The sequence below is a fragment of the Brienomyrus brachyistius genome, chromosome 10 (genome assembly GCF_023856365.1).
Source record: "Brienomyrus brachyistius isolate T26 chromosome 10, BBRACH_0.4, whole genome shotgun sequence".
In the NCBI taxonomy this organism is placed as follows: Eukaryota; Metazoa; Chordata; class Actinopteri; order Osteoglossiformes; family Mormyridae; genus Brienomyrus; species Brienomyrus brachyistius.
Window position 1 is genome coordinate 11,094,379 of NC_064542.1, and position 24,535 is coordinate 11,118,913.

At 45.3% G+C, this 24,535-nt stretch overlaps 1 protein-coding gene across 1 annotated transcript in view; it reads right to left on the minus strand.

The window, feature by feature from the left end:
- Positions 1–20: 20 nt before the first annotated feature.
- Positions 21–24,535, minus strand: part of zanl (zonadhesin, like) — a 39,430-nt gene continuing 14,915 nt past the window's right edge. The window contains exons 38-84 of the mRNA XM_049027595.1: positions 24,326–24,471; positions 24,039–24,182; positions 23,842–23,949; positions 23,456–23,625; positions 23,137–23,339; positions 22,905–23,046; positions 22,081–22,274; positions 21,638–21,779; positions 21,139–21,383; positions 20,816–20,964; positions 20,556–20,684; positions 20,327–20,465; positions 20,036–20,177; positions 19,716–19,912; positions 19,493–19,631; positions 19,292–19,408; positions 18,937–19,061; positions 18,558–18,703; positions 18,271–18,414; positions 18,074–18,181; positions 17,688–17,857; positions 17,369–17,571; positions 17,137–17,278; positions 16,740–16,987; positions 16,437–16,614; positions 15,990–16,098; positions 15,716–15,804; positions 15,142–15,318; positions 14,613–14,812; positions 13,728–13,872; positions 13,064–13,305; positions 12,764–12,928; positions 11,913–12,040; positions 11,497–11,768; positions 10,425–10,633; positions 8,674–8,818; positions 8,264–8,511; positions 7,786–7,915; positions 5,131–5,332; positions 4,882–5,043; positions 4,647–4,777; positions 3,351–3,553; positions 3,132–3,267; positions 1,418–1,555; positions 749–845; positions 506–549; positions 21–324 (exon numbers count right to left, since the gene is read on the minus strand). Coding sequence (XP_048883552.1) covers positions 263–324; positions 506–549; positions 749–845; positions 1,418–1,555; positions 3,132–3,267; positions 3,351–3,553; positions 4,647–4,777; positions 4,882–5,043; positions 5,131–5,332; positions 7,786–7,915; positions 8,264–8,511; positions 8,674–8,818; positions 10,425–10,633; positions 11,497–11,768; positions 11,913–12,040; positions 12,764–12,928; positions 13,064–13,305; positions 13,728–13,872; positions 14,613–14,812; positions 15,142–15,318; positions 15,716–15,804; positions 15,990–16,098; positions 16,437–16,614; positions 16,740–16,987; positions 17,137–17,278; positions 17,369–17,571; positions 17,688–17,857; positions 18,074–18,181; positions 18,271–18,414; positions 18,558–18,703; positions 18,937–19,061; positions 19,292–19,408; positions 19,493–19,631; positions 19,716–19,912; positions 20,036–20,177; positions 20,327–20,465; positions 20,556–20,684; positions 20,816–20,964; positions 21,139–21,383; positions 21,638–21,779; positions 22,081–22,274; positions 22,905–23,046; positions 23,137–23,339; positions 23,456–23,625; positions 23,842–23,949; positions 24,039–24,182; positions 24,326–24,471 — 7,404 coding nt within the window. The 3' untranslated portion in view covers positions 21–262. The remainder of the gene's footprint in view (positions 325–505; positions 550–748; positions 846–1,417; positions 1,556–3,131; positions 3,268–3,350; positions 3,554–4,646; positions 4,778–4,881; positions 5,044–5,130; positions 5,333–7,785; positions 7,916–8,263; positions 8,512–8,673; positions 8,819–10,424; positions 10,634–11,496; positions 11,769–11,912; positions 12,041–12,763; positions 12,929–13,063; positions 13,306–13,727; positions 13,873–14,612; positions 14,813–15,141; positions 15,319–15,715; positions 15,805–15,989; positions 16,099–16,436; positions 16,615–16,739; positions 16,988–17,136; positions 17,279–17,368; positions 17,572–17,687; positions 17,858–18,073; positions 18,182–18,270; positions 18,415–18,557; positions 18,704–18,936; positions 19,062–19,291; positions 19,409–19,492; positions 19,632–19,715; positions 19,913–20,035; positions 20,178–20,326; positions 20,466–20,555; positions 20,685–20,815; positions 20,965–21,138; positions 21,384–21,637; positions 21,780–22,080; positions 22,275–22,904; positions 23,047–23,136; positions 23,340–23,455; positions 23,626–23,841; positions 23,950–24,038; positions 24,183–24,325; positions 24,472–24,535) is intronic.

Below are 24,535 nucleotides of genomic sequence, written 5' to 3' on the forward strand. Positions count from 1 at the left end.
AAGTTTGGAATGCATTTGTAAATTTCACAGTGCAGTTATTTTTATTGAATTGCTTTCAGCCCAGATCACAGAGGTTTTAAATAAATAAAACGGCAAACATGAAGTCAAATTGGCATAATACAATTACAGTATTGATGAAAAGTTAGAATATATACGAATGATGTTGGTTTGGCTTTGAGGTACCGGAATATTCTAACCCTTGACACCCCTAAACAGAAGTAAATATAAAATTATTTTTTATATGAAATGCTCAATCCATTCTTCAAAACTTAGTTACAGTAACCTTCCTTGTGGTCTCAGAATCCATATCTACATTGAAAGAATCTGGAAAATAAACACAGCAAATGAATATAAATGCGACTTTCCAATTGTGTAACATACTATATTATTAATAATCACATATCCAATAATATATTTGTATGACCATTAAGTAATGAATCAGAATTGACTCGGCAGATGTTATAGCTTGAGTGGCTGATGTTGCTGTTTCTGGTCAGGTACCTACCTCGTGTTCTGTCCATTAGAAGTTCTTTGTTTTCGTACTTCTGCCTGTTATGGCAAAAAGACAGTTACACTTTTACTTGCTGTAATAATGTAAAATGAGAGATGCAGAGTGGAGGACAGAAAATCAGAGTCTGTGACTCAGAAAGTGGTCTGTCATTGTGTCTGTGAGGCTCTGATGTTCCCGTCAGTGAACTCCTGCTGTCATTTATCATGCTGTTTGTCTGCTGAGGACTCTTTTCCTTACCTTTTCCTGCTGCTCTTGCACACACAAACGCATATCAAGGCGATGATTATCACCCCGAGAGGAACCAGAACTCCAATCAGAATCACTGTCAGCTTATCTACAGTAACAAAGCAAGACCAGTACATTAATATACATGGTTATATCATCATATTAAATGTTATCTTTGTGGACTGACTTAAAATACAAGTAGTCCCTAGGATATGAACAAGATCTGTCTTTACGTCTAAGTTAAAAATTGACAGTAAGTTATAAAAATAATAATACAGTCCATAATAAATCTAACTGCATATGGTGCCGTGCTGTGCCTCAAACAGACGAACCGCTGAAGCCGCGCAATGTTTTCATGAGCATCACGAAGTAAACTAATGCGTGTGTTCGTTATTGTGGACCATTGCACTCGAAGTTTAGTATTATAGGCTTTATGATGAGTATGGTGGTAAGGGTTAGGAGTCTAGGTTAGGTAAGTATAAGTGTATGGATATTCTTTTCCTGGGGACTGCCAGTATGAATTAAGAAAAACAATATGCATGCAGCACATTTCAAATGAAAGCTGAAGAACGGTCAGGTAGGTGTAAGTGACTTTTAAGCAGAAAGCCCTTACAGGACGATGGTGCCAGGTGAGAGTTTTTGACTAATGCTCCTCCTGCCTGCCTGCACTGAAATACTCACCGAGGCCGTCGCTGACCACCTTCTCTATCTCACAGTGCGAACCCTCAAAGCCCTCGGGACACTGGCAGGTGAAGGTGTCCTCAGAGGTGGCGGTGCAACTGCCTCCATTCAGACATGGGTAGTTGAGGCACGGGCTCGCTGTTGGAGCACACAGGCTCAGTCAGTCTCCATCATCATCACCCCAGCTAACAGGAAACTTTATGCAAAGCTCTTCTCAAAGCTGGCAGAGAACCTTCTTTTTGTAATGTTAACGCGACATTATTGCCACGTTTTATGTTACGTCAATGTCGGCATAACAAAATTTTTAGCGGATAATACACATCACACCACAATTAATGTATAAAAACATTGTTTTATAATAAAATATTATTTTATAAAATTACCATATGTGTATATTGTCCATGCACTGTCCAGCCTTGGACACATGGCCTTGGAAACAGTGTAAAGTTACCCACTGCCCTAACATGCCCTGTGTTTGTTTTTATACTATTATTTTTAACTAGTAGTAATTAAGTAGTGTGAAAATCAGAAGGGAACATCAGGAAAACTAGACACTTTGAACAGTTCGATACCTTAATTGTAACGTTTAATAAGTGTGTGCAGAATGTACAATTGTTCGTGGCAAATTCCATCACGTGTGTACATGTACCTGTCGTACATGTACCTGTCGTACATGTTCTGCACTTTTTATGCAACTTGGGTAACTTTACTATAAGTGATCATTTGTTGAAGTACTTGATGTTCTTATTTCCTTATCCTTATTTTCACTGCAGATTGCAGATGTCATCTCCTATAATTGCTTGACCCATGATGAGTCATGATGAGGAATGATGGGCCTGGTAGCTATCGCACGAAACACAGAGCAGGACACTGGGGGACTCCCTGAACGGGAAGCCAGTACATCACACAGCACACAACGACACACACACACACACACACACACACACAACTCCCTTTTCACCCTCTATCCATTTTGCACACTCCTACCTGCTTTGCATATTTGCACCCACTAACACAGTAAATATTGTGATATGTTTATATTTTCATATTTATTATATTCTGTATATTTTAGAATTTCCTTAATTTTATATAGTCAGTGGACCTGTCAGAATAAGCATTTCACTGTATGTTCCCTAGTTCCGGTCCTGGAGGGCTAGTCTGCAACACAGTTTGCAGATTTCCCTCCTCGAACACACTTAGTAAACCTGGTAATTAGCGGCTTAAGATGTGTTTGAGCAGGGAAATCTGCAATCTGTGTTGCAGACTGGCCCTCCCTCCAGGACTGGATTTGGGGAATCCTGCTGTACAAGTACGACTGCATATGAGAAATAAAAATCTTTGACTCTGACAGCATGTTTTAGAACTTGGACAGAAACACGAGTACCTAGAGGAAACCTACGCAATGCAAGAGGAACATGCAAAATTCAAAAATAGAATGGGATGCAAGATTCAAGCCTCCAGTCCTGGAGATGAGGGACCACAACGCCTTGCACCGTCCTATCTGTGATGACTGACAGCCAGGACGTAAGCAGTGGGATAACATGTTCCTGGTGTCATGACGAAGGTCTAAGCTCCTCACGTCAGGCTATCATCTGTAAATCGTGGCTGCAGAGCTTGCCATGACTTTAAAGAGTTCAAGGGAACCAGAAACTCTCTCTCTGAGGCAGAGGTTGGTTGCGTGACGTGTCAGGGCCTAGTGGCCGGTCACACTCACCCTTGTAGCAGTCGCGTACGAAGTCGTAGATGGTGCAGACGTACTGCTTCGGACAGCTCATGGGCTGGCACACCGCCCCGGTCTGCGTGCACCGGCAGCTCTGGGTGCAATCCTCCGTCACAAAACTCTCGTTCAGCTGGAGGAGGGCGAGGATAGGAAGGTCAGCGCACGTGATGGAAAATATGCTGATCGGCCCGGGATCTGCACACTGGGACTGACCAGAAAGTATCTTCCCAGGTATCTGCAGCCGCACTGGGTGTAGGGGACGCACTCGGTGCCGCTCATGGTGAATCCGGAGGCGCACTGGCAGCCTTCCGTGACGAAAGGCTCAGCGCATGCCGAGGGGGCAGAGAGGTCGCCGCAGGACGCTGGGCAGGCCGTCATGCTGCTGCTATACGTGCTGTTTCCCGGGCAAGACAGGGCTGCGAAAGCAAAGGCCAGCATTAAAACACGGATATGAGAATGAGACTGGCAGGCAAAGAAGGCAGCTGGAAACAGTTATGGAGGTTATGAGGAATAAATAAACAGTGATAGATCATCCTGCCAGTTAGCACAGAGCGCACATGTAAGTGCGGGGATCCCAGCCACCACAACGATGGCCTCTTCTCTGTGCTGAGGTCAGGCAAAGCTGCCGTTGCCAGAGGGCCAGCACAGGAAGGCTGAGGAAGTCTCTTTGCACACAAGCGAGGATAAGCAAGTGGTGAATGCTTCAAATTCCCCACAAATTTTCTCCCACTGGGAACACATCGTTGAGATATCAGCCTCTCGTGTAGCACTAGCTGTAGCGATTGCTTTTTTTCATACTACTTACGTTGTCTTGCACAATTGCATGCGATTTGTTTAGTGGGATTTTCCACTAAACGCTACTTCCACCTCTAATACCTTTGTTTTTACAAAGATTGCAAATCGCTGTGGTACTTGATAAAATTGTAAAATACTTCCAGATCTCACCCTCTTATCTGATGTTATTCCCCAGGTGTTACGGGCATGACTGTGATTGGTTAAAAAAGTGAAACACAAGCCCCTCCCTTGTTGACCCAGGGACATGTTGAACTCAACAAAATCAGGATGTTCAGCAATATGGGTCCTAAATGAGGACGGCGTTTAGAGCAAGCAACCTTCTCAGCTTACACAAGCACCTTTTACATATCCATCCATCCATTCATCCATCCATTTTCCGTAACCGGTTGTCCTATTCAAGGTCTTGTGGCAATTTATATATGCAAATATTTATTTCCAGTCTCTTAGCACACTGCCAACTGCACACCAAGAATATCTGTGATTATTGTTTATTGTTTAATGTTTATTGTCTATCTTATCTTATAATACTTCTGTTCCCTTTATACTTATGCCCCTTGTTCACAGTCTGGAAGCCATGCATTTTACTGCACATTTTATTAAGCATAATTGTGCATGTGACAAATAAAAACTGAAAAAAAAAACATAAATAAAAACTGAAACACTCCAGTGTGATGCAGCTTAGCTCGGCGTTAACGGCAACGTGTGAGGTCTTACCACAGCTCAGCTGCTGTCTCCAGGGCCCGAGTTTGACGCCCTCCTCCTGACAGGCCTCGGCATATACCTTGTAGCTGTCACAGCGCAGTTGCGGGTCTTGTTGCTCGGCGCAGAGGTCAAATATACAGTCCCTGGAAAACACAGATGCAGTTTTAGTGTGGAGGCCCTGTGGATGACCCAGCTGGGAGCCGCAGGATATACAGCGCCCCCATCAGAATGCTAAAGCCGCACTTACTGTTGAAACTGGTTGGGTTCGAGGATGTCATGGCAGGCCACGAAGGGTCCACTGGGGTCCGAGAGTGCCCCACACTGGTCAGTGCCGTTCAGTGCGCTCAGTTGAGCCTCAGTGCACCCCAGTGTGTCAAACCCGTCGTCAGGTTCTGGCTGCACCTCCCAACTGTGAGGTGAGAGTACAGGACTCGCTCACAGATCACAGGCAGAGTGTATGTCACCGGAAGGCTCCACGCTGGCATGCGGAGCCTACCTGTGCAGGTGCAGTGCCTGGTCCAGGCTGGTCAAGGGGGAGGCGGGGCCCTGCCGGTCGCTGACTCTCCAGCTGTCCCCAAACTCGTTGAGATTGCGGGTCTGAGTGCCGTCCGGCTTCGTGTACTCGTCGTTGGCCCGTCCGTCAAAATTCCCACACAGCCCCAGCACTGCACCCCTGTAGGTGCTGGGCAGGACGACCTCTGCGGAAGAAGGAGGCTTTACCAAAATGACCGATCTTTGTAATTTGTGGTTAGAGCATGGGGTGCCGTGTCAGGGACTGGATTGCAAGGGCAAGATGGGTAATTGCTAGGGATGGCTATCATTGAGATTTTAATGGTACTACTACTTACTGATACTGCTTATCGATCCAGTATTTTAACGGCACTCTTATCGGTACTTTTTATTTAGGAGAAAAAAAGAAACAAGTTAAGAACAGAATTAACGTTGCTTTATTTTCTCATATGTCATTTATATTAAGGATGGGCTGATCGACATTTTTTCAGTTCCAATTTGATTCCAATACACAACTGCTGATACCAATACAGATTCCGATACAAGTTCTTTTTACTTTCATATTTTAATATTAAGTATATAATATGTATTGTATATAAAATGTAGAGCCGGCGAGATCTGTGCATCCCGGCATGCCTCACAAGCGCTCCTGTAAATAGCCCTGTGTCTGTGTAATTGCAAATAGCCCTTGTATTGTTGTTGTTATGGTTATAGTTGCCTTCCCAATCGGGGCATGTATGTTTATCCGGGTCTTGTGTGTACCCTGCCCAATCCTCGCGTGTTCCTAGCTTGTATAACTTTCCCACCGTGTGTGCACCTTACAGTTCGGCGTCTGACCACCTTGCGTTTTGGTTACAGGTTTTTGTGCTCGGTGCTCCTTGAGACCCTGTTATTAGTTTTAAGGACTGTAATTAAAAGGTGCGCTTCTCCCGGGAAGTCAGTTTTCTCGTTCTTCGCTGAGCTCGCGATTCCTAGGGCTGCCCATCGCTACAATTATTTATCCTTTATATATTATTTATGCAAAGGAAAAAATGTATGCAAAAAATATTTAATTAGGTGATTAGAAACGTACATAATTTGCTGCTCCACCTCGCTTTTACATTTTGTTTTAAGTGTTTTTGAGGCAATTGCAGTTCAATTTGAATATCTTCCAAGCGAGGATACTCAAGTGCTGAATGATTCAAAATTTTCTACCGCTGCGACATCAGCCTCTCGTGTATCACAAGCTGTCCAGAAACGAGCCCAAGCTAGCGACTCACAAATCATACATTGCTTTTTTTCACACTACTTACGTTGTCTCGTACAATTGCATGCGATTTGTTTAGTGGGATTTTCCACTACACACTACTTCCACCTCTAAAAACTTGTAAAAAGATTGTAAATCGCTATGGCACTTGATAACATTGTGAAATACTTCCAGATCGTCGGCCTCTTATCTGATTTTCCTAGCTTTCACTTTAAATGCTACAGAAAACTTTAAAATAGGAAAGAACTGTCGATTGATTTTATAAATTCATTTAAATGAAATAGGAGCTATCATTTTACTGCTGTAACTAAATAAGTTTAGGACGTGACCAGTACCAGATCCCTGTAATAGGACTGGATCGCTGCCGATACCGAACCGAATATTGAAACTACTGTATATTAATTAACATGCTTGCGTTGCAAACTGCACCAACATTGTTTAGGTCAAGTCACTACAAGTCACTATCATAGATCATAATGTTATTAAAATGCAAAATAATTTTTTACAGCAAAAAACACAATGTTTTGAACAATTAACCATTATAGACTGATTTTGTGAAGACTGAAAGGTAAAACAAATATGATAAACAACGTTTACTTTTAAGTGAAAAACTGAATGCAGGACTTTTTCATTGATGGTCATTTTACTGTGGTAACCATAGTTTGTCCAGAACACTAAATCTGTAATCTGAAACTGAATTTTTGAACGACAGGTTGAATTTATGAATATCCGTAACAGTCTATAACAATCAGCTGCCTGACGGTTAATTTAATCATTAATCCATATTTGTATAATTTAGTTAACTCCGAGTGTGGGCTCCAGGCCGCTAACCATACACAACAGCATGTGCAACAACAGATAAACTATGAGTTAGGCAGTGAAAAATTGTGCATTTCTCCATATGCATGTGATGGGCTTTCGCTAGACATTTCAACAGATTGCTTGTGTTTCCACCCTTACATGCAAAAGACTTGCTGCACTTGAGCACTGTCAGTATCGACTCTCGTGAAATCTAACCACACTTTTGACAGTTTAGTTCTCTCCGCCATCATCACTAAAAAGAGGGTCTCTGTGTGTGTTCCGCACATTGCTATGTGTGAGAGAGAGAGGGAGCAAGAAAAAGTGTAACAACGACCGAACATTTTTGTGTAAGTAACTCCAACAGGCATCTTGGATTGGGCCTCCAACCCAGACCAATCCAATTATGTTACATTTTTTTAGGGCCCCGTTACCCCTCGGAATCATCCTTACTCCCCCCTCTCCCACCCCGTATGGCACCCCTGCATAAATGCACCTTAATGACACCTGTAAAGGATGACTGTGTTAACGCTGTATTTGGTCTGGCGCGTTGTGTGTCTCTCAGCATCCTCTCTCAGTTTACTTTCTCTTTCTTACCAGCTTGGTAGTTGCCATCGAAGCGAACAGTGAGGCCAAAGTCTGTGGCGAGCTGGACACCGCGGGAGCTCAGGGTGATGCTGAGGCCCTGTCTGGGCGTCAGGGGTGGGTGGATCATCTCTCCATTCACCTGCAAGATACAAGCCGTGTCTAGCTGGAGCTGCTGTTGTGTAGGCTGATATTGCCATGCACAGCCATGAAACACTCAATAGAGATGCCAAGGAGAATGTCAATGAATAATTCATGCATAACGATATGGAGCAATAATTTAAAGGGGCAGTTCATCCCAAAACTTAAAAAAGATATGTTTTCACTATATGCATGCGATGAACTGAAAGTAAGCAAACTCCACACACCAATCGTATCACTCTACAGAAGATACAAGTACACGCACCCCTGTGCAGTGTTTAAAATGCAAGTTTTTATATCTGGATTAACTCTTCAGAAGAGCAATCAGTAGTGACAGTAGCGTACGTACCAGCACCTTCCTCTTCTGTAAGAAGCGCACGTTGACGCCATACACATCGATGTACATCTCATGCAAAAAGGTGATCCGCCTGTTGCTACCTCTTCGTGCATTCTTCCCCCGGATCACCAGGGGCTCCAACGAGCTGGCTACATCGTGGGCCTGGGTTAAAATGTAGGTGTAGAGGCCTTGGTAATGATGGTTGAACCCATCGAAGGTCCGGTAGTGTGGGTTGCCTGAAATACTGCACTTGCTGAACTCTGTATATGAGAATAACAAAGGAGACAGAGGCAGGATTCATATCATGCACGTACAGTGCAATAGGGTGCAATTAAAGGAGTACTCTCTGTCTTTTAATAAAGCTACTTCACATGGCAGGATACGCTGCGGTTGGGGCATCGGTGTTTGGACGGAGGACTTACTCTCCGGCCTGCAGGAGCGGATGCCATCTTTATCCAGTGCGCAGATGGAGTGCTCACTGCACTTGAACAGCTTGCAGGTAAGAATGGCGCCCAGCAAGCAGCTGCATTTCTCATCACAGTGCTCATTTAACCAGCTGTCGCCCACCTGAAACGGCCCCCAAACACTTTCACTGCAACACGTCATAAGACCGACATTTAACAATTCACTAAGCGATAGCTTTAATTAACTAGTGCCCCATGAGCCAGTGGTGCAGTGGATAAAGCATTTGACTATGGATCAGAAGATTCTAGGCTGAAACTTGAAAAAAAAACTCCAGTCATGTTCTTTGTGAATTAAATTTGTCTCTTCACAATCAAATAAGCACACTAATCCCAGGTGTAGATTGCGATTAATGGAAGGAGGAGCCTCTTCTTGGCCCAGTTCTTTTTCAGACACTTTTGCACCTCGATTTCTGTCCTTACAGCTGGTATTTGCCACCCTCCCCCCAGTTCACTTCCCCATCAGTTTTCTCACTGTGTCGCACCACAAACCACTGCTCTGAAGGTAAACAAGATCGTTGCTGCTAGGAAGCTGACAGACCAGCGTTGCTTGTTTGACGAGCGACTAAGCGACACACTCAGGTTGATTTACAATTGCAGATCAGTACCAGTTCCTTCTAATTCCACGAAGCTCACATTCATACAAAAAAACCAAACAAACAACATACTCCATATGTAAACTATGAGCTATATTTCCTCTCTGCGGTAATGAAATATTTACCAAATGGAGAGGTGGGGGGGCACTTCATGATAAAGATGGTAAATTTGCCACTGCAGCATACTGGAGGTCCAAGTACAAAAATACCTCTCTGTGGGTGGTAACCCAGTGGTCTACAGATCCTGCATAGCTGCATTAAGTTGTATAACAGTACTGTGCTTGTATTATTCCAGTATTTCATCGACTGATTTTTATTGAAGATCACTTTTATATACTCCTGAAAATTTGACAGCCTCCTTACTGATTGGGTGTGCTTACAACTGCTGTATTGTTTTGTACATATTCTGTTTATTCCAGTAGTTCTTGCACTGATTGCACTTTTTTATATGTGTACAGTATCAACAACACGTCCGTGTTCTACATATCAACAAAATTGTATGTGACCATTGTCTTGCCTTAACCGTTTCTGTACCTACTGTATATATGAGCCACTGACAAATTCCCTGTATGCGTGAACATACTTAGCTGAATAAACCTGATTGTTCCGGCATCTGTGGTAAAACTGAAATCTGCTCGATAGGTGGAGAGGCTGACAGACCCCGTGCCTTAATGATAAGAACATAAGAACATAAGAAATTTACAAACGAGAGGAGGCCATTCGGCCCATCAAGCTCGTTTGGGGAGAACTTAACTAACAGCTCAGAGTTGTTAATATCTTATCTAGCTCTGATTTAAAGGTCCCCATGGTTTTAGCTTGCGCTACACTAGCAGGAAGACTATTCCATACTCTAACTAAATGCTGTGTATAGAAGTGCTTCCTCAAATTCGTTTTAAAATGTTCTCCCGTGGCCGTATTTAAATAGTATTTAAACTAATATTGAAATAGCCATGTGGTGAACAGCATCCAGACCTGTTAGAGTGTTATATGCCTATACCTTTGGTAACCAACCACCACAGTCTTGAGTCCCATAAGCCTTCATGTCCCACATGTTTCAGCGAGTCAAACTCAAACCGAGAACGGGAGCAGCTTCTGGCGGGCAGCCGGCACACTCACGTCGCGGTACTCGCCGTCGGGATCCACGCAGCCGCAGCTCGACAGCGGTACGCACTGTCCGTCACTCAGCACGTGACCGGCATCGCACTGACAGCCCTCCACACAGGCACTGGGCTGCTGCAGGCAGTCGGAGGGGAACAGGTCGGCGCAGGTGGGGGGACAGGGGGCGCCGCAGGGTGAGTAGTGGCTGTTGGGAGGACATGGCAGAGCTGGGGAGGGACATGGGGGAAAACAGGTCCGTCACTGCCTTTCATAGAATAGAATACTGATTCTTTATTAATGTCTGAGGGGAAATTCTCTTTTTTGCCTACCCCACTCAGGTGAGAGCAAGCTTGGGGGTCATAGCATGCAATGCCTCTAGAGCTGGGAGTTAAGGACCTTGCTCAAGGGTCCACAGACATGTGACTGTTCTGTCAAGGCTTCTGATCACAAGCACAGAGACTTAGCCTGCTGAGGCAGACAGCAGCCCTCATCTTACCTTCATGGCAGGAAATGCAGCCACATATCTTATTGATAATACAACTTCGATGTTATCAGTTTTCACATTTCCAAAATACCATCTATCTATCAGTATATGCAACCTGCAAACTATGTGCGAAAGGCCTAAACATAGTCCCAAGACTCCAGCTTCTGGCTTTTCCAGCACGTTTTCTTTTTCAAGACCTAATTAATTCCACAGCTCAAAACACCATATTGACACAACAAAAACAGTAAACCGTACACATGTTTTAGGGATTTCATGAGATCGGTGTAGTATTTTGTGGGCACATTAAACTTTGTGCTCAATTTTGTACACCGTGCACACGAAATAAACACATTGCCCTTGGTTACTCCAGGGCCACGTACTTCAGTCTTTTAAGACATTCTATTTGTGTACTGAGTACTCTATGTATTTGTTTGCACCACGTTTACTTGTTTACACTACATGTAGTGTCTTTGTCTGTTATAGGAAAGTTTGCCTGTGCTCTTTGTTCGCATTGCTGTATGAACAAGAATATCCCTGGGGATCAATAAAGCTTTATCTTCATCGTATGTCGACGTGGCCTGTGTCTGGCAGCGGCTCCACACTCACGGCAGAAGGTGTTGTTCCTCCAGCTGATGGTGATGCCCAGACTCTGACAGGCCTGAGCGTAGGCCTCCACGTTGTCGCACAGCGTCTCCTGCATGCCGTCATACTCGCACATGTCGTACACGCAGTTGTCCAGGAAAGGCTTCGGGGCCAGCAGGGCGTGGCAGGGCTCGAAGAGCTCGGAGAGCAGCACGTCTGCGCACAGGGAGCGCAGCTGCAGCTCCTGCGCCTCCGTGCACTTTGGGTTCAGGTCCTCCCTGTCGTCTGGCTGGCAGCTAATAGATGGTCGAGGAACATGGTGAGCGTCGTGAGATCATAGCGGGATACAGACTGATAATCGGAGACTAAGGATGCCTTCAGTCTGCAGGTTACAGATGTTGTATCCCATGTCGCTCCCCTCAGTGGAGCCCGTCGCTCACCCAGGGTCGCTGTCTCCCTCGGCCTTCCAGCTGTTTCCCAGTTCAACCACATCCTTTGCTGGCCGGCCGTTGGGCATCAGGTCATCATCCATGGAGTCATCATTGTAGTTCCCACACATGCCGCATACCTGAACAGATACAGCGACGGACAGTATGGGATGCATGAGCATCGGAGAAAGAAACAGGAAGGAAGGGAACGTGGAGCCCAACCCGTGTCGGATTTTGATATCTGAGGATATAAAAATCTGATGATGATATATCGACCGATATTCTTTTTTTATCTTTCAGAAACACACAATGTAAGCAAAGATTTTTCCCAACATTTGTTATGTGTAGTTGTTCAAAAGTCCTCACGGTAACATTTCATAATACTTAAATATATTTCTTTGTCATTATCAGTACTTCAAATAAAAGTACAACAATATGTATAAAACTTATGATAATGAATAAGACTCAAATGCATACAAATACAAAAAGCTTGAAAAATATCTGATCCATAGTACTTTGAACAAAAGTACAACAAAATATAGTCTTGATAAATAAGAGTCAGATGTATAAAAACACAAACGTGTTGTGACCTCTGGTGGACAAACAACGCAATGACAACACTTATGGTGGAAGCTACCATGTTCCTGAGTCTCCGTTTCTTTTCATTTGTCATTTATCGTTATAAACGCCTATACCGATTTCTCTGCAATTAGTTCATATTGGCCGATAATATCTGCTCACCAATTTATAGCTGGGGCTCTAAAGAAAAGGAAACACTGGGGGCAGAAGGAAAGTGACACTTTGGACTCTCAAAACCCCTCCTGAAACAGCAGCAGGGGTTAGAGTCTGACAGCGTGAGTTACCTTGCCAAAGTAATCCCCAGGTATGGTTATCTCCAGATGGTGCACGCCATCAAACTTCACCACGAGTCCGAAGTCTGTGTTGAGCACACTGTAGACACCGCTGCTTGAAATCCTGGTCCCGCCTTGGGTGACGGCGAAAGGGGTGCGGATTCTACGTCCATCCACCTGCACCGCACAGGACAACGAGACCCCATTGTTCGGGACACGTCGATGGGTGCAGCTATAGATATCGCTCCACCCCTTTTCCGTGTCCCCCCTCCGCTCTATCTCCGCCCCCTACTGTCCCACACTGGCTCTTACCAGCACCCTGTTGGCCTTGCTGAGCGTGATGTTGCCGGCTGGCAGGCTGATGGTGACCGAGTTCACATAGGAGGCTTCAGGCTGGCCCCGCTCCTCGTTCTTGGCAACGATGGTGAAGGCTGTCACCTGGCTGCTGTTGCATATCTTCACCAGTGTGTAAGTGCAGGTGCCCATGAAGGTGTGCATTACGCCGTCAAAGGTGTAATAATGAGGGTCACCTGCCACATGGCACACACCCTGCCCTGTAAAAAAAACACACCAGGTTTACACTCCCCGCTGAGGGGCATGCTAACTTTTTCTTAACCTTACGCGAGCAATATTTCCTGAAAAGTGCACATCCCATGAGGTTAAATGTCCCTTTCTTAAAGAGTTACTCTTATTTCACTCTTGAATGTCTTCTTGTTACCAAGCATGGTGTGGTTGACTTTCAGACGGGTACAAATAATGTTGCCTTTAAGGGAGAATTCAGATGAATCCTGGACAATCATCAGGAGACCAATGTGTGTTTGTGTGTATGGGTGTGCAAGCAAGGCAGCTTCATTCAGTTGTACTTGAGCAAAGAGGAGATTGACCACAGTTGCAGTGTGGCACTTGGGCTGGGGCTTCCCCAACTGTGAGGCGGAGTTCGGAGGTGGACGGGGGGGTGGGCAGGTGGCATCCAGACCTGTGGAGTGACAGCCAAGCTGGCCTTCCTGTACGCTGCACACCTGCGCCGGGCCGCACTGCCACGGGTCGCAGGCGATGCTGTTGTGGCCTCTACACACGCAGCGCTCCGAACAGTCGGGCACGGGGAACCAGGCATCTCCCACCTGAGCACAGCCAATCAGGCGCGAGGAGAAGGAGAATGACACCAGGAAGGTAAAGGAAGTGCTCACACCAAAAGGTCGCATGAAATGCTTGGTACTGATACGCAAAGAATAAACGAGGGTAAATGGGGATACATGAATATGATATCAAATCGGAGGTAGGCTTGGGTGGTATGATGGTATTAAGGTACACCCTGGTATTTAGAAAGGTAATATTTAATGCCATAAAAAATACAGACAGTCCTCTTTCCATGAAACTCATATGGAGATGCTGTATTGAGGCAATACATTGTAGTGCACAGTGTTAGTGTTGATTGGAGCCTCGCTTACGTTAAAAAAAGGAAAGAATAAACAAGTAAAAGAATGTGCCATAAACCGTTGGAGCGTGAGTGGCATGCGTGAAATCTGCTGCGCTTGCAGCTGCAGATGGGGCACTGACACCGGTTGTCAAACTAATGGTGGTTATTTTAGCTCCTTAACAGGGAGGTGTCTCCTCCTTCCCTAGAGCTCATCTTCCTCACTGACAAGCCCGTTTAGGCTCTCCTTCATTCAGGAGTTTACAGTAGCCTACATTTTCAAAATGTAGGCTAGCATATCATATCCTGTATGCTGGGGTGAAAATATTAGGAGATATGACGGTATGAAAAAACAGATGTCGCCCAAGCCTAGTAGGAGGTGCAGAAGACACAGGGACGTAGATTAGACTGACAATTAGAAAGTCGCGTATGAGTGCTGGACATTACCGGATGGTAGTTGTTGTCCTTGTCTTTGCAGCCACACTGGCTCAGGGGGACACACTTGTCCCCACTGAGCACCAGGCCAGTGTCACATACACACCCCTCCACACATGGCTGATCACACGTGTTGGAGTCAAGGACCTGGCAGGTAGGGGGGCAGGCTGTACCGCAGGGGGTGTAATGACTGCCCACGGGGCACTTGAGTGCTGAGGGTGAAGGAGCAAGTAAGCTGTTAGGTTTCAAAGAGAAGAATTTGTGATGATTTCAAGTTAGTCTCAGCGTTAAGTGACTTAGTATCCATAGACAGTTTAAATTCAAAAGTTTGCATTGAATCTGTGTTTTTAATTGAGTTTGCTAGACTTCTCATACATTTAAAGAATATCCATCCATCCATTTTCCAAACCGCTTATCCTACTGGGTCGCGGGACATTTAAAGAATATTGCACATAAAAATCATTATATCATTATTTACATGACAAATGGTAATTCAGCATATAACTACAGGCACATAAATGGAAAATTTCTTGGAACTTACGACAAAATGTGTTGTTTCTCCAGGAGATGGGGACGCCGGCCTGCGCACACAGGTCTGCATAGCTCTGGAGGGCCTGGCAGAGGGCCACAGTGTCCCCGCTGGTACCACACTGGTCGTAGATGCAGTTCTCATAATACACATCAGGGGGCACCACTGAGTGACAGGGCTTGAAAATGCCTGGAAGTATGAAAATGTGTATTTTTATTGAATAAAGTAAGCAGAGAGTTTCTGCTGAGTGCATTTTATGTAAGGGATTTGGCATCACTACTCAAAATATAAACCGAATTTATAATTTATAATCTTCCTTAATTGATTATCCAATACAGAGTTCTTCTGTTCGCCTGGAAACTCTGGACAATTTCTGTACAGCTACTTGCTAATCTAGGTTTTTTGCTTTGGTTTGTTCTTGACCTGTGGTAACACAAAGAGTATAAAGAACTACTCAACTAGTAAAACAATACAACAGTAGATGATCAAAGGTATCTTATAGTCATTTATGCAGTGTTCATGAACAGAGCATGGCCTGGGAGTCAATAACGATTCTAGACAGAGTTTGATCCAACTTTTGCTTTACCATTGGGGTCTGTGATCATGCCACAGCTGGTGGATTTCTTGGCTTCAGACTCTTCACCACACTTGTCCACTCCCCCAACATGGGAACAGCTGATGAATAAAGGAAAGAGTAGTTGAGAGATAATAAATGGGGGTAGATACATACATCAGTTCAGTGTTGTGTCCTACAATAATGTCTCAGCAAATATTAGCATTTGTTTGCTAATTATTGCAGGCTCCCCTGGTGCCCCTCCAATACTGGGCACAGATGCAGTCCCAGTTCTGAGATCACTCACTCAGTGCGGTTGTCAGGGACCTGCCAACTTTCTCCCAGCAGGTCTGTGTTTGGTTCCGGTTTGCCGTCTGGCTTCAGATTGTCATCGCTGGGCTGGTCATTATAATTCCCTATGGGAATAACACAGCACTGTTAACTGCTGACCTTCACTGTACATCTCATTCATCCAGCTACAATGTAACAGATACAATGACAAATGAATAATTTCTTTGTTAGATAACCAATTTAAATGTGCTATATACTATATCTCACACTGCAATGTTTCCCTTTACTTTCACATTTTAGATTGCCTGTTTTGTCCCTGCCCTCATTGCACCTTGTAATAGTTCCCCCAGAAGTCTTGATGTGCCCCACAAATGAATGAAGAATGTAAAAATAGCCACAGTAAGTGAATACTGAGATATGTGAACTTTAAGGAAACGGCAGCTCAGGACAAACATGGTCATACCGCAAAGACCGCACAGGAGTCCCCTGTAGGAGGATGGCAGGGTGACATCAGCATGGTGATTCCCATCATATCGCACCCGCAGCCCAAAATCGGTCTCCAACACCATGAATGTGCCACCGAGATAGACTTTGACACCCCCAGGCAAAGAAACAGGCGGTGTAACTCGAACACCATTCACCTGGTGAAGATTCACATAGAATGTGTTCAACTGATGCAGTCAGTACAGATGTATTCTCACAGTCACTTTTGAACTTATCTTTTGAGAGATTATTCTACCCATAATCCTCCCTAAATTCTCCTCACCAATGTCCTTCGTCCTTTGCCCAAAACAATCTCTAGTCCTTGAGTTTTCACGACAACAGCACGAACGTAGGAAATGTGTTTGTTAGTGCCTCTGTGCTCATTCTGGGTGTCAACAGAGAAGTATGGCAGTCCAGATGTGGCATTGCAGGGTTGGGTTAAAGTGTAAGAACAAGAGCCCTGGAAATGGTGCACTTTCTTATCAAACGTGACGTAGTGAGGGTCACCGGAAACGGAGCAAATTCTTTCATCTGAAAGAAATAAAATTATTTTGGTCAATCAATGCACCATGTTAAAAGCATTCATAACAGCAATCAACCTGGTTCCTATGACCCTTAGACCAGAAATGGGGAGCACCAGGTCGAGAAACATCTGATTACAACAACAGAGTATATTGTACCTAGAGGATGGCAACCATATTCTCCGTCTTGCAGCTGACAGGACTCTGAAGGGCCACAGCTAGTTTCGTGACACTCGATCACTCCTTCTCCTCGACACAGACATCGCTGGGTACAACTCTCCACGTACCAGCTCTCGTTAGCCTAACGGACAAACAGACACAGCTTTTATCCTGCCATTTCATATGGTACACAGATGGGAGTTTGATCATTTGCTTTAGGAAGGAGGCTCACTGGATGGTAAGCGCCCTCAGGGTCCACACAGCCGCAGTCTTTGAGAGGGACACAGCAATCGTTGCTGAGAACAAATCCGGGATTACACTGGCATCCCTCCACACAGCGCTCTACACAACCTGGCCCTCCTACATTCGGTCCCACGCAGGTCTCCGGACAGCTCACACACAGGGAGTAGTGGCTGTTGGGTGGGCATGGCAGAGCTGCAGCAGAAGGAGATGTTTCGCTCAGCACACACTCTCATATTGTGCAGCCTGGTGTTTCAGTTCAGTCATCATTATATTTGATCTCATAGTGTATATTTAATCCTCAGACTCACGACAGAAGTCCGGGTCCCTCCACTGGTGGACTGGGGCTCCAGCACTCACACAAGCATCTGTGTATGCCTGCAACTGGTCACACAAGGTCTGCAGAAGTCCGTCGTAACGACACATGTCATGTACACAGCTGAGGAAGTAGGTCCGGGGGTCCACCACCTTTATGCAGTCCCTAATGAGGGATAGAGCCCATGCAGGACAAACAGGCATGAGACTGGAGCTAAAGCAACAAATATCTTAGATTCATCACTCATTATACCACAGTTAAGTTACAAATGCAAGGGTACTTGAAACCTGTCATCACTCAGTTCAGCTGATTCGGGGATTGTTCCACTTTGTCAATATTACTCGAAAAGCAGGAGCTGCAACCTATGACGTGTGTGCTCACCTAAACGGTCCCTGAGTGTCATTCAGCTTCCCACATTTCTCTGGAATGGAAACCTCTGCTTCCAGGCTGGGGTCACAAGGGGGGTCAGGTTTGTTGTCAGACTCACACCTGTGAAACAAAAAAAAAACAATTATGGTGTGATGTGGAACACAAATGTTCCATATTAAAGTAACAGGAGCACAGGTATGGGAACTGACCTGTCATCTTCATCCTCTTCTGTTTGCCAACTGTTGCCAAACTCATCCGAGTTACCAGCTAATGCACCACCTGGCTTTTTGAAGTCGTTGTTGGAGTTTCCATCGTAGTCTCCACAGAGACCACACATTTGCTCAGAGTAGGAGCTGAAGGGTCAAAACCAAAAGAGTGAAATTACTGACTTGAGATAAAACTGAGCCACCAATCGTACAATATTGGGGCTTCTTTAAGGTTATGTCCTTAATTCCTACCCTCACGTGATTTGTTGACCTTCTCTTCCGAGACTCACCTGGGGACAGAGATTTGAGCATAGTGGTTTCCATCCCAGCGCACAGTCAGACCAAAGGTGGTCTGCAGGGTGACATATTGACCAACCAGGGAGAGAGAGATGAATGGAGAGGGCGAGTGAGGCAGGGAGACCTGCAGTCCGTTCACCTGAGAGGGAGGGAGGGAGGGAGAGAGCAGAGTGTCACAATACAAGGAATAAGCAAGACTACATTTTCATCATGAAGGATATGGAGTTGGAGAATGATGACAGTCTCTGCTGGATATCAGACTGCCCTGAACAGACGATCAGATGATGAAGGCATGAAGAATAAGACAAGGTCCCTTAATCCATTACCACAGCACAATTCCCAGTGGCTAGGAGCACACCAGTTTCTACTAACCAATGTCCTCCTGCTCTTCATCAGTGTGACTGTGACTCCATTGACAGTCACATACAATTTGCGCAGGTATGAGACACCTGCTACTCCCCTTTCTTCATTCTTGGCCTCCACCGAGAACCAGGGCCCTAGAAATTTAGCGAAGGCCACATGAGTCCAACAGAGAGTAAAGTACAGATGCTCCCCAAAGTAGTTTGACAGAGACACACCAGTACTGGGGATATCTTATCTCAGCTATATATATATATGTAGAGTGTGGATTGTACCAGTCAGTGTACTTTAAGCTTAGAAATATAGAAATTTTGTAATAGCGCTGAAGCTTTAGAATTGTAGCTGATGAAATATGGTGCCACTGTACCTGTCTTATTCTGGCAACTCCTGGCCAAGGTGTAGGTGCAGGTTCCCATGAAAGTGTAGTATTTTCCATCAAAGGTGGTATAGTGTGGGTCTCCAGATATGATGCAGTCCTCTGTACCTTCAGAATGAGCCAGTGAGGTTAATGTGAGTGTCTCTGTTCATATTTAATGGCAGTAGATCGACAATAAATGAGAGATCTTACTTATAGGGTAGCAGCCAAGCTGTCCGTTCTGAAGCTCACAGATGTGTTGTGGAGGGCATGAACCTTCTGGGCAAGTCACAACACCACCCTCACACGTGCATTTTGACTGACAGCCCTCGGAGTAGAGTTCTTCTCCTGGCTGTGAGAGAGACCAGAGGTGTCAGTTGCTGTCAGAGTAATGAAATGGACGTACTGACACCACATAACAATGTAGCCCCCTCACCTGGTAGTACTGCCCATTGTACTGGCAGCCACAGGTCTCTCGTTTGACACACTGCCCTGAGCTGTAGACGTATCCTGGGTCGCAAACGCATCCCTCTGCGCATGGGCTGTTGCACTGCTCTGGACTGGGAGGGATGCAGGATGGAGGGCAGACGGGGACACACACCTCATAGTGGCTGTTGGGGGGGCAGCGTAGAGCTGTGGAGAAGTAGTTATATGGTACAGTTGTGTCATATGAAATGTTTGCAGTTTTGGGTCTTTAAAAAAACACCATTTCAAGAATGGGCCATAAGTGATTACTGCAAAGTAGCAGCCACTCACGACAGAAGGTACTATTCCTCCAGGGCCCCACATCAACTTCTCGGTCCTGGCACTCCTTGACGTAGGACTCCAGAGCCTCACACAATGATGACTGAGCTCCACCCATAGCGCAGAGGTCAAACAGACAATCTTTGAAGAATTTCTGCAGAGGGAGATCTCAATTTACCGGAATGATAAATCCTCTTCTACTTTGCATAACTCGGTGCAATCTAATGATTACTAGTCACTGAAACGTTATGAGCATTTCTGACTTTAACCTTGAGTAATATATGTTTTGACATGGTAACTCACATTGGGGTTGACCCTTGGGTGACAGAAAGCGAATGGTCCCTTGTCGTCCAGCAAGATTCCACAATATGCTGGACTCTGGAACACATCCAGCTCGTTGTCTGTGCATTCAGGGATGGTCTCATTGGGTTTCTTGTAGCAGCTGCAAGAAGTCGGCAATAAAGTCATGACATTACCTGGGAGATTAACCCAACTCCATTTCACACTTTTAATGCAGTGAAGTTGTTCTCACTTAGGATCAGAATTCCAGCTGTGGCCAAACTCGTTGGCATCTGTGACGAGTTGACCAGTGGGAGTACGGAAGTCATCTTTGGGGTTTGCATTGTAGTCACCACACAGACCACAAAGAACATTCTTGTAGCTGTACAGAGAAAGGCAAAGGGCAAGATCTTTTAGCTGAAACCATAAGTGAATTACTGCAGTGGTGGAAACACTGGAAAGTGATGAATGTGTTCATGAACAGAGTAATTAATATCCTGTGGTGTAACTCACTCGCTGGTAACTTTGATGTCCATGTAGTGGTTGCCATCGTAGTGCACAGTCACCCCAAAATCTGCCACCACTGTGTAGAGTGTCCCCTGCTGGAAGACAGACAGTCCCTGTGCCGGGTTGGCAGGCAGGTTTACTGTGGTCCCATTCACCTGCGGGAGGAGATCACAGTGAGGGATGCGGCATACTCATCAGTCTATTCAGGCATGGAGTTCTCTCTTTGATAGTTAAGCTCATCCTTCTCACTTACTCCTTGATCTGCAGAAACATAAGTCTAATTTGATGCCCCCATTGCTTCTGTGACTCTGTGGAGCTCCCTGTCTCACCTGCACCACTCCACCCTTCAAGATCGACACGACAACTCCCAGGGTGTTTACATGCACAGCTTTCAGGTAGCTGACGGACAGGACGTTGTATCGGTTCTCGTTGTCGGCATACACTGCGAAGGGTGGGGCCAAGGCGGTGTTGCATGGCTTGGCCAACAGGTAGCTGCAGTTGCCCATGAAGTTGTAGTAACGTCGATCAAACGTGGTATAGTGCGGGTCACCTGACACTATGCAGGTGGACGTGTCTGGAGAGTAACATTGGAAGCAGATTAATATAGAAGGTTAAACATAATTGGTGGGAAGATGCTGAAGGATACAATGAACATTATGTACTCCAACAGGCAAGGAAAATAGGCCAGCGCTGATTTCAAGTAGCTGTACATTGCACACATAAGAATATTGCTGTTGTTTACAAATCTGCTGCGTATAAGCAAAATCACTCAGTCATGTGTGAACATTTGGTTAAGGCTAATATTTACTGAGACTTTAGGTTCCCTACCTTTGGGGTAGCAGCTGGACAGGCCATTGACCTCTCGACACTCCTCCGTGGGAATACAGGAGTTGTCCACACAGCTGAGTGTGTAGTTTCCAGCACAGCGGCAAAGCTTGGAGCAGCCGTCACCAAAGACAATCTCTCCCGACTGTAGTTGGAACGTCACGAAAAAGAGACAGAAGAGACGGTGCTGTTTTCAGGGAGGACCTGATTCTAATAGATTGTCCAGTGACTTGTCTTTTAATCCCACAGTCAGATAACATTTAACAAACTGAATTAGTTGAGGTAGGACAGTACTAAGTGAAGAGGCTTTATATTTTAAATGAGCAGACCCTCACAAAACATAATATTCACACTCTCAGTTAAATATAGTAGATATAATGAAGTCAAATTCAGGCAATTGCAGATTATTTTGCAGAAATTTATGTCTTCACACCCTGCGCTTCTACCTCATAATAGTTGTCATGCTCGTCTAAACAGCCACACTCGTGAAGGGGCACGCAGCGTTTTCCGCGATACACATAGCCTGGGTCACAGAAGCAGCCGCTGATGCAAGACCCGGTGCAGTTGCTGGATGGTTCCTGGCAGCTTGGGATGCATGCTGGTCCACATTGAATGTACTCAGAGTTGGGGGGACATTCCACTGTAGGGTGGGTAGCAGAAGAGGAGAAGATAATAGTCAGAGGTTACACAGAAATTTCTGCTGTTTAAAGTTGCAATAGCGGGGCTTTTGTGTAACTGACACAAACTGCTTACCTGGGGGAGTGGTTGGTGTTGGTCTAGTGGTGGTGGTAGTTGGTGGTTTAGTGGTAGTTACTGTTGATGTTGTTGGTTTAGACGTGGTAAGTGTTGATGGAAAGAAGTGAATAGTTAAATTCTGACATTCTTTTGTTTTTCTTTCAATATAAAATAATAAACATTTTATAGCAATGATGAGACATTTAGAACTGATTTGATGATGACTCCTTTTTGAAATCTCTTCACTACCATTTGTTGGAATTTCTAAATTTTGTGACACCCAACCTTACATATAACTAATGCACATATTTTATAGACATTTCCTCTCCCTTTTACACTGGAAACTTAGGACCATTCAGTCACTGTGCAGGAGAGCCATGTTCAGAAGCTTCACATTAATACAATCACGACAGCTTTTCTATATGCTGGAAAAATATGAAATTTCTGTTGAACCAGATGCGTTTGCCCTTCAGAGGCAGCTCCATAAATGCTCCATGTGGTTAAAAGTTCAAAGCCGATATACTGTGTGTCATACCTAGAGGATGACAACCATATTCTCCGTCTTGCAGCTGACAGGACTCTGAAGGGCCACAGCTAGTTTCGTGACACTCGATCACTCCTTCTCCTCGACACAGACATCGCTGGGTACAACTCTCCACGTACCAGCTCTCGTTAGCCTAAAGGACAAACAGACACAGCTTTTATCCTGCCATTTCATATGGTACAGAGATGGGAGTTTGATCATTTGCTTTAGGAAGGAGGCTCACTGGATGGTAAGCGCCCTCAGGGTCCACACAGCCGCAGTCTTTGAGAGGGACACAGCGATCGTTGCTGAGAACAAATCCGGGATTACACTGGCATCCCTCCACACAGCGCTCTACACAACCTGGCCCTCCTACATTTGGTCCCACGCAGGTCTCCGGACAGCTCACACACAGGGAGTAGTGGCTGTTGGGTGGGCATGGCAGAGCTGCAGCAGAAGGAGATGTTTCGCTCAGCACACACTTTCATATCGTGCAGCCTGGTGTTTCAGTTCAGTCATCATTATATTTGATCTCATAGTGTATATTTAATCCTCAGACTCACGACAGAAGTCCGGGTCCCTCCACTGGTGGACTGGGGCTCCAGCACTCACACAAGCATCTGTGTATGCCTGCAACTGGTCACACAAGGTCTGCAGAAGTCCGTCGTAATGACACATGTCATGTACACAGCTGAGGAAGTAGGTCCGGGGGTCCACCACCTTTATGCAGTCCCTAATGAGGGGTAGAGCCCATGCAGGACAAACAGGCATGAGACTGGAGCTAAAGCAACAAATATCTTAGATTCATCACTCATTATACCACAGTTAAGTTACAAATGCAAGGGTGCTTGAAACCTGTCATCACTCAGTTCAGCTGATTCGGGGATTGTTCCACTTTGTCAATATTACTCGAAAAGCAGGAGCTGCAACCTATGACGTGTGTGCTCACCTAAACGGTCCCTGAGTGTCATTCAGCTTCCCACATTTCTCTGGTTTGGAAACCTCTGCTTCCAGGCTGGGGTCACAAGGGGGGTCAGGTTTGTTGTCAGACTCACACCTGTGAAACAAAAAAAAAACAATTATGGTGTGATGTGGAACACAAATGTTCCATATTAAAGTAACAGGAGCACAGGTATGGGAACTGACCTGTCATCTTCATCCTCTTCTGTTTGCCAACTGTTGCCAAACTCATCCGAGTTACCAGCTAATGCACCACCTGGCTTTTTGAAGTCGTTGTTGGAGTTTCCATCGTAGTCTCCACAGAGACCACACATTTGCTCAGAGTAGGAGCTGAAGGGTCAAAACCAAAAGAGTGAAATTACTGACTTGAGATAAAACTGAGCCACCAATCGTACAATATTGGGGCTTCTTTAAGGTTATGTCCTTAATTCCTCCCCTCACATGATTTGTTGACCTTCTGTTCCGAGACTCACCTGGGGACAGAGATTTGAGCATAGTGGTTTCCATCCCAGCGCACAGTCAGACCAAAGGTGGTCTGCAGGGTGACATATTGACCAGCCAGGGAGAGAGAGATGAATGGAGAGGGCGAGTGAGGCAGGGAGACCTGCAGTCCGTTCACCTGAGAGGGAGGGAGGGAGGGAGAGAGCAGAGTGTCACAATACAAGGAATAAGCAAGACTACAT